The sequence below is a fragment of the Malaclemys terrapin genome, chromosome 12 (genome assembly GCF_027887155.1).
Source record: "Malaclemys terrapin pileata isolate rMalTer1 chromosome 12, rMalTer1.hap1, whole genome shotgun sequence".
Lineage (NCBI taxonomy): Eukaryota > Metazoa > Chordata > Testudines > Emydidae > Malaclemys > Malaclemys terrapin.
Genome location: NC_071516.1, coordinates 7,614,660 through 7,629,304, shown reverse-complemented (window position 1 = coordinate 7,629,304; position 14,645 = coordinate 7,614,660). Strand labels below are relative to the sequence as shown.

The window sequence follows — 14,645 nt, the reverse complement described above, 5'->3', positions numbered from 1 at the left end:
CAGGTCCATTATTCCCAACGGGTGCAGCTCTGATGGAGACTGTGATAGACAAAATAGATGGTCTGAACACTGCCTTGTCTAGCACTTAGTGAGAGAAAGGTTGGTCCTGTGACTAAGTAATTAGCCGGAGACCCAGGAGGCATTGTTCAGTTCCCAGCTTCCTTGCAGTCATCTTGTCTGACCATGGTTAAGTCATGTAATCTCTCTACGCCTTCCTTAACCATCTCAAAAATAGGGATGATAATAATACCTCACAGGGCTAGTATGAAGAGAAACGTGTTAATGCTTGGGAGGCCCTTAGATATTACAAGGATGGAAGCCAAATCAGCACCTCAGTGCATTAATATTTGATTCTATTTTTAATACTTCTGCCTATTTCTATTTAGCAAGTGTTCTATTTTTCTCCCTCAGCCCCAACACCTTTGTCCTGACACTGAGTTGTATCTTTTAGATGAAGGATGATGGATTTCTTCATGAATAATAATGCAAAAAACTAAATTTATGCCTCTCATTCCCCAAGAGTGACTCCCTTATAAAAGAATGTATTCACAAATAGGGGTCTCCAATATGCTGGGCACTTTAAGACCTGGTTCTTTTCTCCAAGTAAAGAAGCTTTTGTTAATTATTATAGTATTCTTATTCTCCAGGCAAATTTTCACCTTGAAGATTTAGTGCCAATGCTCAGAAAAGCTGTTGCACGTGAGGACTTCAGTACAGATGACGTTGGTTTAGACTCCCCAAGTCAGGATCAGAGTGTGTCTGTGAAGCAAAGCGCTGAGTAGGGAGCAGTACGCAGCTGCATTGCTTCAGCGGCAACACCAGGGGGCAGTGTGCACAAGACCTCCCAGAGTTCACATACATACCTGCTCCACCACCCCATAGGAGTGTGCGGCAGCCATTCCTCATTGGTGCAGTAACAGGATTGGAGGGCTACCAAGGAGTTGTCCGGGCACTCAGGGGAACACAGAGGATGCACCTGAATGTGGCTCCTATCCAAGTAGCTCAGGGGGTGAGGCAAGGCCTTAGATAGCCTTGCCAGTTTGCACACTCACCTTAGGGCCTTAATCTAGACCACCCAGAACAGAACAGAACAGAAGCCGCTAGCAATTTTGGCTTTGATTTGAAACCTCTGCATTGTACTGAGAAGGACCCTTTAAGGTTCTTTTAATCAACAAGCTTAACTGAACTTAAAATTGTTTTTATTTGATTTTTGGGTTTACTTGATTACCTGATTTCCATCTCCCAGTCCTAGTATTTCTTTTACAAACCACACTTTCAAGCAGTCTGAAATGTAACAAAAATAAACAAGTATCCATGTGATTTATTTTAGGCTCTGTCATAAATGAAGATGCGCACCCAGCCTACAATAGCTTATGGAAGGTAGAGAGTGCAAATTAAAAAAATACCTCTCCACACCATTTTCCTTCCTTAAAACATCCACAGCTAATGCGCTTCCTATTTAGTGTTTCCAGCTCCCCAACATGCCATTAGGTCGCCTGCCTGTAGTGACTTTAGCCTCAAGACCAGAGCACTGAAGCTTTTAACCATCAGTAACACCTATATTACTTGTTCATTAGGAGATCTTGAATGAGACCTGTAGCTGCTTTGGCTCCATATCCTGTAATTACCCAAGCTTGTCAAGGGACACAACCCCATACGCTAGGTGTCCCTAAACCTCTGGCTGCCAGAAGCCGGGACTGGATGACAGAGGATGGATCATTCGATAATTGCCCTGTTCTATTCACTCCCTCTGATGCATGGGGCACTGGCCACTGTTTGAAGACAGGGTACAAGGCTAGATGGACCATTGGTCTGACCTAATGTGACCATTCTTATGTTCTAATTTCATTGCTTTAAGATTCCTAACCGCTCTCAGAAAGTATGTTTTCATTCAACCATCAGAATATCATAGGCCAGACTTGGCAGCTCTGAATTCACTCAGCGCAATCATCAGAGCAGTATGTTACCAAAAGAGGCTAATGGCACTCAGAATCAGTAGCTCATGAATTAACACATCATTCACACTCTTCGCTAGCTTTTGCATCCTTTCTTGGCTACATTTACTTTTAGTTTAATGAGGAAGTTCAGAGCCAAAGAATGTCTGAGTTGGGCCGTTATGTAGACCAGACTGGCAATCCATTAAATGGGTGGGTTCCTACCCAGCTGCCGTTGTGGGCGTGAGAATCAAAATTCAAAGAGCTCAAAGAGCTGGCTTCTTTCCAGTATCTTATGAGGACAGTTCTGGGTAATTTCCTCTGCGTGTCAGCATGATCACTCTAAATCTCCTTGAATAGAATGCAGAGTTTTGCCTCCCCCTCTCCACATTTTCCTTCCAGTTCTCTGATTATTAATTATGATTAATGTTAATTATTAAATAGTGCTGAGCTTAACCTCTTTACTACTGAATGATGTCCCAAGAAGTGTGAAACTTCTGTGCAGCTGTGTTTCCTGGCGTTCTGCTCCTTTGACTTTGTTCTGTAGTAACCTTTTGCCTAAACAAATCCACTGTCTGCCAACAGTGAAGTGGTTTATGAATCCAGGGCTTACTGTCTTCTAAGACTTGAGTCTTTTATGCATATATGTAAAAACTTGCCATCTGTTGTCTGCTGATTATTTGCTCTTCTCATACAGAAACCATGAAAAGAGACAAAGTAGGTGGGGTAATATCTTTATTGGACCAACTTCTGTTGGTGAAAGGTACAAGATTTCAAGCTACACAGAGCTCTTCTTTGGGGCTTGGGAAGGAAATCAGAGTGTGTGAGCTAAATACAAGTTGGGACAGATTGTTAAGCATAAGGGGTAACACAAGTTGTAGAGGCCACTTGAAATGGAGTGGGCAATAAAGGTTAGACAGCGACACAAAAGGAGTTTGAAGTGGGTCATTGGGGTTAGCAGGCAGGTGTGTGTTACAAATTGTTAGAATGAGCCATGAAACCAGTGTCGCTGTTGAGTCCATGAGTTTTGGTGTCTAACAGCATTATGAGTTTAAGTTCACAGGATTGTCTTTTGAAGGTATTGTGCAGGTTTTCTTTGAGAGCAAGCATTTAAAGAAAAATTAACATTAATTGTTTCCAAATATATTTAGCCAATTTAGTCAGGCAACAAGCCAAATAATTCTCACATTTCACCATTCGGTGCCTGCTTTTTTAATTCATTCATGAGTATTTTCAATATTTTCAATATTTGAAAAGTACTTACATACAGACTGATGCACATAGGTAATATATGCTTTAAAACAAGAACAACTGGTATTTTAATACCTGATATTTAAAACATGCCAGTGAACACAGACAAAATCTGCCCTGCATTGGATACTAGACATGCAGGTTGGGAGCAGCCAGATTAGGGGGTGGGTGGGAAATGCAGCAAATGCTCCTGTCCCTTTAAAACAAACCAGGGACACCGGGTCAGACTTCCTAACATTATCAACGCCACAATAACCAGGTAGCGAGTAGACATGTGACACAATAAAAAATGATCAGATCTCAGTTCCAAGTCTCCGAGTGGATGGTTACAAATGAGAAAATATTTTCAAACGTGGGGTGAAGTGCCCCTTGAGAGAGTCTATTTGAGCGTTTAGGGCTTGATCCTTCACCCAGTGAAGTCAGTGGTAAAACAGCACGATCAGGTAATTATTCACCAGCATGCCACAAAAGGGCAAACATACAGCCTGGTGTCCAGGGTGTGGAATTCATAGGCATAGCGGGCTGAGCAGGGTAACCTTAGTATCCAGCATGCTAAGGGGCAGCGTACTGTTATGTTGCCCCAGGAGCAGGGCAGAACCCAGACGGCGACTCTGAGGTCACAATCTGGTCCCTGTTCAGAGCCCAAGTAAAGAGCTGCGGGTGTAGACACCATGTTGTCTTCCCAAAGTTCATTGACCCTGCTTCAAGAGGCAGGAAGGCTTCCTGGGGATGCAGTCTCCATCCCCTGGCTGATTTGTATGTAAATGGAGCGTCTTCTGTTTTGGTTCCACTCTGCTTCATTTACACTGGAGACAGGTAATTAGCTGCCTTCCCTCCTGTTTCTCCCTGTGTTTGGTCACCAATGTTAAAGCATGATGTCAATGAAAAGCCATAATTCCTCAAACAGTGTTAATACAGACATTTCACAATGATATAAACCACCAGTGTGTCACAGGCTTTCATAAAAGAGCTTACCCGATACACTTTGTAATATTATATACAAGTAGTTGATTCACTTGTTTATCGTTAGGTTCAGTCCCCTATCTATAAAGATAGGGCTGTTCTCCCACCCTGCTAGTTCAATGACTTTGTTTACCTTTTATGTAAATGTACCTTGTCTCTGCCTGATGACCAGGCTGGTCAGACAAGCAAATACACACTCCTTTGTCTAAGGCAAACTGTGCTTATGCATTGCTTGCCAAAACACATTTTAAGGATATAATTCTAGCACCTAGCCACAATTCTTTGTGCACACCTTGTACACACCTCACATGAGAATATTAATGATCAGTGAGTTATTAGTATTCCAGTGATATATTACATGCCACCTTCTGGGTATATATCATGACAACAGAGTATTAGGTGTACTAAGTATGTTAGGCCTGACAAAAGTTGCTCACACAGAGTAGTGAACCACCAATGGGCCGCCATGTCACAATGAGTGCTGGTTATTAATTATTATTAACTGTTATTATTATTTATTTTATAAGCTGCATATGTATAGTGACCATTTCCCCACTGAAATGCAGCAACATCTGGGGTGATGGGCCACAGCCACACAGATAATGGATAATGGAGGACCACCATCTTGGCTGACACACTGGGGACCTCCAGAACTGAAAGCATAGTTGCTCTGTAGCTGGGGGCTGTAACAACTCATATCCCATGTGGATCGGCACAGCAGGGGACCTGTAACACACACTTTCCATAGGCATCAACTAAATGAGAATATAAAACGGGTACACATAAAAGCTGCCTCTCCAGAAATCAGCATTAAAGCAAATCCATTACATAGTCTGAGATGGCATTGCATACCAGAGTACACATTCCTTAAGAGGTGTTGGAGATGGATGACTACGGATGGGCTGACCCTCCAAAAGCTGAGATGTTTAGTTCAGATAAGGCTGGGGAAAATGGCTGTGTAGCCAAAGTGCTTCTGCCTTTGCTCAACTGTCCACCAGCCACATTCATTTCAGCGTCGCTCAAAAACTTCAGGAGAAAATCCTCAGGGTTTGCCACCATCAGCTGAACAGAATCAGTAAAGAAAACTAGCACCAAGCTCTTGCAAAGGTATTAGCAGCAACGGAGAGTGATAAACAAAATTCTAGGGGCAGGATCGCTAGTCCATTAAGGCCTCTCTATACCACTCTGGTGGCACAAAGGGCCAGTCAACAGGCAGAAACAAGCCCCAGGGAATACCCCTGACACAAGCAGGTTGTAGAGTCGTGTCCTCCAATGCAGAAAGTGTGGGGGCAAACTGAGCTGAGAGTGGCAGGGTGAGTTATGGAGGAGCTGCAGCCAAAACATGCTCCTCTCCAACAATTTGCTGCTTCCCAGGACCCATAGTGAACCTCAGGGGCAGAAAATCAGTTAGAACAGCCCTGAGGCTGTTTTAACTAGTGCTGGGAGCCACATACGCTCCCAAATGGCCCCAGAATACAGGGAGCACAAAGGCGGTTTAAAGTGCCTCCTTCCTCTGTAATTCCTGCACTCAGCACACGGACTGAGAATGGAGGCCATTGCATGTCGGTCAGTACCCTTCTAGAGACCACATGTTTATACTAACACAATGTGAGTACTCATAGAAGTTAGACATGGAAAAAACCATCTCCCAGCCACTGCAGGATAAACACAGGCTAAGATAAAATACTATGTGTAATCTAATTCAATTATCTCCCTAAGCTATCTTCATATCTAGTTTAACATGTTATTGAGAAAATCAAGACTGGCATCTTTTAAATCTTCTTTTGCAAAATAAAAAAAAAATCCATCAAAATTCATAGCTTCCTCTGCAGGGCTTCCTGCACAATAAACAAACCGTTCTTTTGTTCATTCGTTCGTTCGTTCGTTCGTTTATCTGCTGCTTTCTTCCTCTAAACATTTGTTTTGTCTTTGCTCTGCCTAGTAGGATTCGTGAGTTAGTACTGTATATGTTTGCATCCCTACTACAAAGTTAAAATTCTTATGAAGAATAGAATGTATAACTGTGTCTTAAAACAGTTTAGATTTCACAACGCAGACCAAAGGTTTGCTACATTTGGTATGCATTCATCCACTGAATATTTCTCAGACAATACTCTCCTAGACCTTCAGTCTTACTGTCAAATGCAGATTTATATGAGTGCTTTATGTGTTCATCTCATAGTTTGCTTAAGAGGTTTAATAAACTTTTAGACTGTGGTTTTTAAAACTGCCTAAGGGATTTGGGTACAATTAATTTTAATAGGAAATCGCCATCTAAATCCCCCTGAGGTCGCTTTCAAAATTGCAGATTTAATTTTAAAAAATAAGCCAAAGTATTAGAGGCAAAATATGGCTAAAAGCTAATATTGCAGCAGCAGCATTGAACTCTTGTAATTCATTTTAAACAGATAGAAAAATAAAGCTGTAATTAGTTTAAATAAGAATAGAAAAGCCCGGATGCAATAATTTAAGGGCTGAACTGATTTTCAATAATAAGTTAGATGTAGAAATGGGGTAGAAAGAAAATAAAAAGCCAAACACAGGCTTTATCTGTTCCTAGGGGATTGTGTCTGTGTTCTCCCCAGTCTGCTTCACCATGGTTCTGCTTACAGATGTTGAATCCTATTTTTTTCATATGTGGAAATAGCAGCATTTTATAAGCCCGATCCTGCCCCTATTAAACTCAATTTAAAAGCAGCCCTTGAGTTCACTGGGAACAAGACCGGTGGTTTTTTCGATGTGATAAATGGGCATTCATCGTGTCGGTGTGACTCGTTAAGCGCACTTTTGCTTCAGGGGCAGAGATAATGGGCCCAGTCACTTTCAATAAGGAAATAGCAATTTGGGGAATAAAGAACAAACCATCTTTAAAAACACAAAAACGACAGAGAGAGAAAAATCCATTTCCAGGCCCATGAACACCATTCCTGCGGGTCACCCACAGACTGATTTAATGGTGGGTCCGATCCAAAGCCCACAGAAGTTGGTGGAAGGATGCTCAATAACTTTAATGGGCTTTAGATCTACACCATGGTGCAGAAGGTAATGTTTCCTGCTGAGTCAGTCCCCAGGGCACTGTCACCCCGTGTGCCCTGCTCTAGCACGTGTTACTCTGCTGTGAGATTAAATGAACTCTCTCATCCGCATCTATTTTTCTTTGAGAACACAACACGTTGGGGGCTCACCCAAGCTGAACTGCGACATGTAATCAACAGTCTCTGCCTCCTCAAGAAGAAATCCCTGACTGAACCCAAAAGATTGTGTGTAACTGTTTCTGGGATCCAATAGAAATTGTTTAAATATCTACTTTATCCAGCATTCCTTTGACAACCCAGCTCTTTTCCCTGGTAAGCACCTCGCTCACCAAGACGTGATGAAAGAGAAGGGGCATTAGGTTTTTGAAAGAGAATGAGATAAAAGGGGAGGTTTTTTACTCAATGTTTTTTAGATGAAAATTGACACGTGCCCCTATTTGGGATTGGACCCCAGGGAGTGGATGGAGATGGGCTGGCTTGCTACCATGTGTATTCTTGATCCAGTTGATAATAAAGTTGAAACACAAGTACTAAGGGTGACAAATACAGGGCAGGGTCTTCAAAGCTGAGATGCACAATGCCACACATCAGAAATAGCACAGTAGAAAAACAATTTTTGAGATGCTGCATATCTGGGATTTAAAATCAAACCATAAGAGTCTTTTAATAAGGCTAAAACCAGGGCGTGCACAAGTGTTGAACTTTGCTCCAAAAGAATCTATTGGGGACCATTTTTAAAGCAGTTGTTAGCACCTGAAAAGTGTGTGTGTATGTAAAAATGTGCGTACATACAAGTAACACCTTTTGGAGGCCCTTTACAAAACTTCTGTTTTCTTCCTGACAGCGTCTACAATGCTGTTATATAGTGTTAGTATACATGAGGGCAGCATAAATACATTGAATTTAATATCAAAATGAATAGCACAGAGGATACATAAACGAGCAAATCATTTATTTTCATATGCAATAAAAATGCTCCATTGTTTTTAATTCAGAGGAGCCGTCACAAAATTTCCAGTCTGCTACACCAGAATCCAGACACTTTGCTCTTGTTATGAGCCTTGAGGACGTTTGTACTCTAATTCTCTCTCTGCTCTGCAAAGGGCAGTCCACAATACAGCTGGTCCCGTACAGCTGCTGCTGGCCGAATGCTACCATCCAGAATGACTGGGAAACTTGAAGCAGCGTAGCAGTAACTGTGATTCATGCTTTAGTGAGTTTTGCTAAATAAAGGAAAAGGCACAGCTGAGGGAAATAGCCCCAGCTCTACAGGAGAAGCAAGTCTGCCTGATGTGCGTTGCTTTTCACTCACAAAACTGTCCATGTCTACTGGATTTTTTTTTTTTTAAACTCATCACAAAATGAGTTGAAGATGGTGTCTCAGTCCTCCTGTGAATTCCCTGGGAGTTATCAGTGTCACGCCAAACTTTGCAGCTATTCAAACATCCTTTTCTTGTGTGTCCTGCAATGTTCCCAGGCAGGGTGGCTGAGAGGAACTGACACCTGTTGCCTCCCACTGTGAAGAAATGACTTCACACCCTCTTGAAGACTGTGACGATGGTTTTAAAAAAGATGCTAGAGTGCTCCACTTCTCCCTCATCTCATCTCATTTGAGGTCTGCGTCTGCAGCCACCAAAGTAAATGACAGGATCAGGCCCTCATTGGATGTATTAATGTTATTATTTCTTTAGATTTAAATCATAAAGCTCTAGGTGCCCTAACAGTGAATTAGAGCTACAATTGCAAACAGTGACCACACAGCAGCCAAAAAATAATCACATTGAAATAATGAATTCATTCAGCTGAAAGAGCAATAACAGATCCTCTAGCTTTCTCTCAGGAACATACCCCCTACCTTTCCCAAAAATCTTATCAAAATTAATGGCTTTTGCAGCATCTGTGAAAGATCTTCAAATACCCCAGGGGAATACAGCTAGCCTCTGCAAATGTACCCCTCTTCCAGGCAGCCTCAGTGCTGAACTTTTAATTAAGAAAATCAGATGCCCCCAACCAACCAACGCACATCATCTCCTCTGGGCCTTGATGCCAGATCATAGTCATAGGTCTGGAGCACCCACAGAGAAAAATTAACACCAGCAACCAAGCTCCCCCGCCCCCCAGCGCCTCTCAGCTGTTTCACGGTGTGTAGGAAGCTCCGGGAGGGAGGGGAAGCAGCGGGGACAGGGTGCGCACCGGGGGGGAGGGAGGCGGAGCAGGGCAGGGACTTGGGGGAAGGATAGGAGTGGGTGCGGGACCTGGGGTGGAGCAGGGAGGCCGAGCACACACACACACACACCCTGGCTAGAGGGGAAGTCGGCGCCTATGGCTCAAACCCAGTGGAACAAAGTTCTGGCTAATGTCTGAACTCTCAACTTTTCAGTCTCATCTTACACGGGGGCTCTTGGGCTTGTCTAACTCAGTTTACACTGTATGAACTTTCCTCTGTTTCCTTAGACTGTCCATTTGCTGACATGGCTGTCCATAGGCACAGCCAACAGAACAGGCGGCGTGAGAGCCTCACACAAGGATGCCATGGCCTGACCTCCCCTTCTGGCGATGCTTCTCTCCCCTACTCCTTCCCAGTACAGTCCTGTTACAGCTGGCACTGAGCATGGTACAATGCTCCGAGTACAGGGCTGGGAGCCAGGTGCTCTTGGGTTCTGATACCAGCTCGGACGCCGACTCCCTGGGTGGCTTTGGGCAAGTCATTCTTGCCTCATTGTATCCACCCACAAAATGGAGATACGATCGCTTTCTTGCTTGCTCCGCAGGAACATGAGGACAGTTAGTTACTGAAGGACCAATGGGGCCTCTCGGTATAGGCCCATAGTGTGGGGGAACTTCTGGAGGATTAATCTGTATTCAGAATCCTCCTCAAGCGCTCCATTCTCTAGGAGGAACATGCCTGCGGCTATGCCCCCTCATGAAGCACAGCATAGTCCCTCTGTGCACCAGCCCTGTTGGTGAAGAGGGAAGGGTTGGAGACAAGTTCCCACTCTTTGGGGCACTGTTCACATCCAGGGAAAAGGGGTGCCTCCCTGAATACGGCGGCTACAAATTGCAGCTGGCTGTTATGTAGGCCTCAAAGGGCTCTTTCCTGTCTCCCATCTCCATAGGAGCCCACATAAAGGCCAGGAACAATTTGGCCCTTACCATCTGTAAAGCACATTTGGGATGAAAAGCAATATGATGGTTATATTTATCTCTGATTTGTCTCCATGGCTGTTATTTTGTGCTGTTTTGACTGAGGTTTCCTACTGGGATTCTGCCAGACGCCTGTCATTTCTTACAGTGCTGGAAATATGCATTGTAAGAAAAGAACCTTTCCCTTGATTCCCTGATTTTAAAAAAATCTAGATTAACAAAGGCACCCACCAACTAGGCTTTATCGTCCATGATTCTGACTGACTGATAGCCATAGCTCTGTGCCTCGCAAAACAAAATACCTAGCTACCAAGGCCCTGGGTTGATGTCAAGAAATAATTCAGGCGTGATAAAGGGCTTGATTCAAACCCCAGCAAAGTCAATTGAAAGACTCCCATTGATTTCAGTGGGGTTTGGCTCAGGTCTAAATGGAAGCATTTTTAATTGGTTTGGGGAACACAGTCAGGGCTACTGGTGGAATCTGAATTGCAATTTTCATGAATTTCAGGAGGGTCTGATTGCTTTATTTTGGAAAACTTCCAAGGACATGATTCTACTCCCCACTTACCAGTGTAAATCAAGGGTAATTCAGTTAAAGTGAGGGGAGGCCTAGGCCCTAAAATTCTATTAAACTTGTTTTTTTTTTAAAGTAATTTGATGCATCCGAAGAAGTGGGCTGTAGTCCACGAAAGCTTATGCTCTAATAAATTTGTTAGTCTCTAAGGTGCCACAAGTACTCCTGTTCTTCTTTTTGCGGATACAGACTAACACGGCTGTTACTCTGAAACTAGCCTTAATTGTGTCTCTTGATGGAAGTTTTTTTGGTTTATCTGGGAATTATCCCTAGCTCACCATATAATGAAACACATTCTGATTGTAGAGAGCCCTTGGCTTTTCACACATACTTTCATTCTTCTAAGTAGAGATGTTGCTAGAGAGGTTCTAAACTCCACACTGGGATTTCCCTCTGAGCTAGAGGCATTTTCTTGAATATCAGACAAATGCAATATACTATTGTCGCATTCTGGGTGCGATCCAGACCAGCGAGGGGTTGTGTCCCTGCCTGCCCCGTGACTCTGGGTGCCTTAAATGTTCTGCTGCTGTGGCTCACAGCCTAGACGCTGACAGCCAGCAAATAAGTGAGCACTGAGTGTTTGTGTGTTAAGCAGCTCTGACTCAGCGCTCTTATTCCAGCAGCCCTAGCCCCACTTTGGTATCTACCAGCAATGGTTACTACTAGCCAAGTGACTCCAACCCACCTCCAGGCCCAAATTTCCCCCAAACTGCAATGTCCAGCCCGTTCCTGAGCCATTCAGAGCAATAATAAGGTTTGTTTGCTTTTTAAAGAGTCAATACCCAGCAGCTTGCCTCATTAACTGGATTAATAATCACTTCAGTTCAAATACAGCACTGGATTAGTTTAGATTAAAACAAAGCAAGTTTATTAACAACAGGACATAGGTTAAGTGATGCCAAGTAAAAGAAATAAAGGTGGGGTAGTTACAAGCAAATAAAAGTGAAGAACATGCATCAAAATCTAAAACTTAATCTAGCAAGGTACAGCCTTTGTTTACTATGGTTTCTCTCACCAAGCACTCTTTGTCCAGCCTGGCTGACTGTGTCTCAATTAGGACCTTCCACAAGGTGAACGATAACTTGGGGTTCTTTGTCTCTCTCTTGTATAGTTCAGTGACCCTTTGAAATAAATTCTTCCGAAGGTTCCCCCCAACCCCAAATAAAGGTCATTCCAGCTGCCAGGAAGGAGACGTGGAGTGGGGTGGGGAAGGAAGTTCTGTGCTGGTTTATTCCATGCTGGTGTTTGCTAAAATGTAAATTGATCTGTTCCTGCCCTCTCGGATGCAAATAAATGGCCACTTGCCATGTGATTGCTAATCGACTCTGATGATGGCTGGCTGGAGGCACAGGCTTGTCCTTTGTCTGGGAGAAACCTGTTTCCCCACTCCCCAGACTTGTCTGATAAACATGTTTTAGTTTCACATTTCCTTCCTTCCTTTGTACTGGCCCCTGGGCATTTACAGTACATACACCATGCAAGAATATTAATGATCAGTGTGATTAGTTTTCCAATGATAACTTATATGACACATCAGATACAATTTATGACATTAATGAACTGGGGTACACTGAACTGGTCAGGCCAGCTGGAAATGCCTACCAATGAGCCTCTGGCACTGGGATGCTGTTAGGGCCACACCCATAGAACTCCCTCAGTCAATAAGTGGATCTGGAATAACATTTTTATTCCTGCTACAATATCATATTGAAGGATCCCATTTTAAAATGGACTTCTGTGCTCATCAGAAAAAGACTCCAGATATGCCACCGCATTCATGTCACAAGGTTTCCAGCAGAACGGTCAAAGTTTCTACTTCGACAAATCTAATGGAGCGTGTGGTGACTGGTGTGTTGCAAACTCCTGCTGAAAAGGTGTCCCTTGGGAATAAAACATTACCATTGGTAGATACACCTGATTATTGATTTTTATTAGTAGTAGTATTATGCATTATTTGGATTGTGGCCATGCACCACCAGTCATGCACCAGGACCCCTAGGTGCTGTCCTACCAGAACAAAAAGATGAATCCTGCCCCAAAGAGCTAAATCATCCTTAGAAATCATTTGATGATCAGTAACACAATGGGACTCCTGGTAATTCAATGGCTTTATACACATGGGACACAGGTATGTGCTCTGAACTACTGAGGTCATAGTATTCCTTATTCTATGTGCCACTGGATGGAAAAAGTGCTATGGTTATTTCTGTTAGATAAAATATAAATACAATCAATGTGAAGACAGATTTTGCTTGATGCAGAGTCTGAACTAGACAAAGTGAGGTGTCCTTTCCTGCCTTTTCATGCATTAGACTTCTTTTCTTCTATTTATACCCTGCTACTCCCCCATGGATTGTAACCAATTTCCATTACCCTTGTTCTACCATAAAGATAAAAGCGACGGTTATCCCTCTGGGGCTGTTATTGATTAGCACAATGGCGCATAGGACCATTCTGGTGCTTTTAAAAGAAAACAGTGTTAAACATGCACAAAAACTGATCGCTTTTTTTATTTCCAGGAAAAAATAATGGAAATGTTTGTATCTTGCAGGTGCTGTTGTGATTGCTTTTGTGGTCTGCTGGCTTCCTTATCATGTACGGCGTCTCATGTTTTGCTATGTTCCAGCAGATCACTGGACAGAGTGAGTCATTATTTTGAAGTAGAATGCAATTGTACCTTGCCACTGCAGAAGTCTAAGGGCCAGACTGTGCTCCCCTTCCTTCCACTGAGTACCATGTTATTCAACTACTAGCACCTTTGAGGTCAATAGGGGGTCTAGTGATATTTAATAAGGAGATCAGAATCTGGCCCTGAAGTTTTACAGGGCAAATATGAACTTAAGAAGGTCTCAAAATTGTCTTCGGCTTGATTTTTTTATAACAGGTTTTAAAAGCTGGATGCCAAAGATGTATGTGATGGAAAACATTACCTTGCATTCAAATAGCATCCGATTATCTCATGTTGGCAATCACAAAATTACCACCTGCTACTAGTACAGTGACCAATTTTCACCTCTGCCAGTCCCTAAGAAATCCTTGGTTGGTATCTATCTAAGACGCAGAGACATTAGCTGTAAGGTGGAGCAGCTCATGTCAAAACACAACTTAGTTCCAAAAAGCTAAATTTTCCAGGTGATAGGAGAGAATCCACAGACAGAAAAATAGTTGCATCATTTCAACATACAAATGCATCTTGGTTTTAGAAAAGGTAGATAATGCCAGACCAACCTGATCTCTTTCTTTGAGAAGATTTTCTAAATAAAGGAAATGCAGTAGATCTAATCTACTTGGATTTCAGTAACGCATGACACTGTTCCACATGGGAAATTATTAGTTAAACTGGAGAAGATGGAGACTAGTATGACAATTGAAAGGTGAATAAGGAACTGGTTAAAGGGGAGACTACAACGGGTCATACTGAAAGGTCAAATGTCAGGCAGGCGGGAGGTTACTGGTGGACTTCCTCAAGGAATGGTCTTGGGACCAATCTTATTTAACATTTCCATTAATGAAGCTGACACAAAAAAGTGGGAGTATGCAAATAAAATTTGCGGATGACACAAAATTGGAAGGTATTGCAATACGGAGGAGGACTGGAATATCATACAAGAAGATTTGGATGACCTTGGAAACTGAAGTAATAGAAATGGGATGAAATTTAATAGTGCAAAATTCAAGGTCACTTACTTAGGGACTAACAACAAGAATTTAGAAGTGACAGAGGAGAGGAAAGACCTGGGTGTA

At 42.8% G+C, this 14,645-nt stretch overlaps 1 protein-coding gene across 1 annotated transcript in view; it reads left to right on the top strand.

The window, feature by feature from the left end:
• NTSR1 (neurotensin receptor 1) overlaps window positions 1–14,645 on the top strand; it is a 102,399-nt gene that overhangs the window by 76,956 nt on the left and 10,798 nt on the right. The window contains exon 3 of the mRNA XM_054044923.1: window positions 13,453–13,543. Coding sequence (XP_053900898.1) covers window positions 13,453–13,543 — 91 coding nt within the window. The remainder of the gene's footprint in view (window positions 1–13,452; window positions 13,544–14,645) is intronic.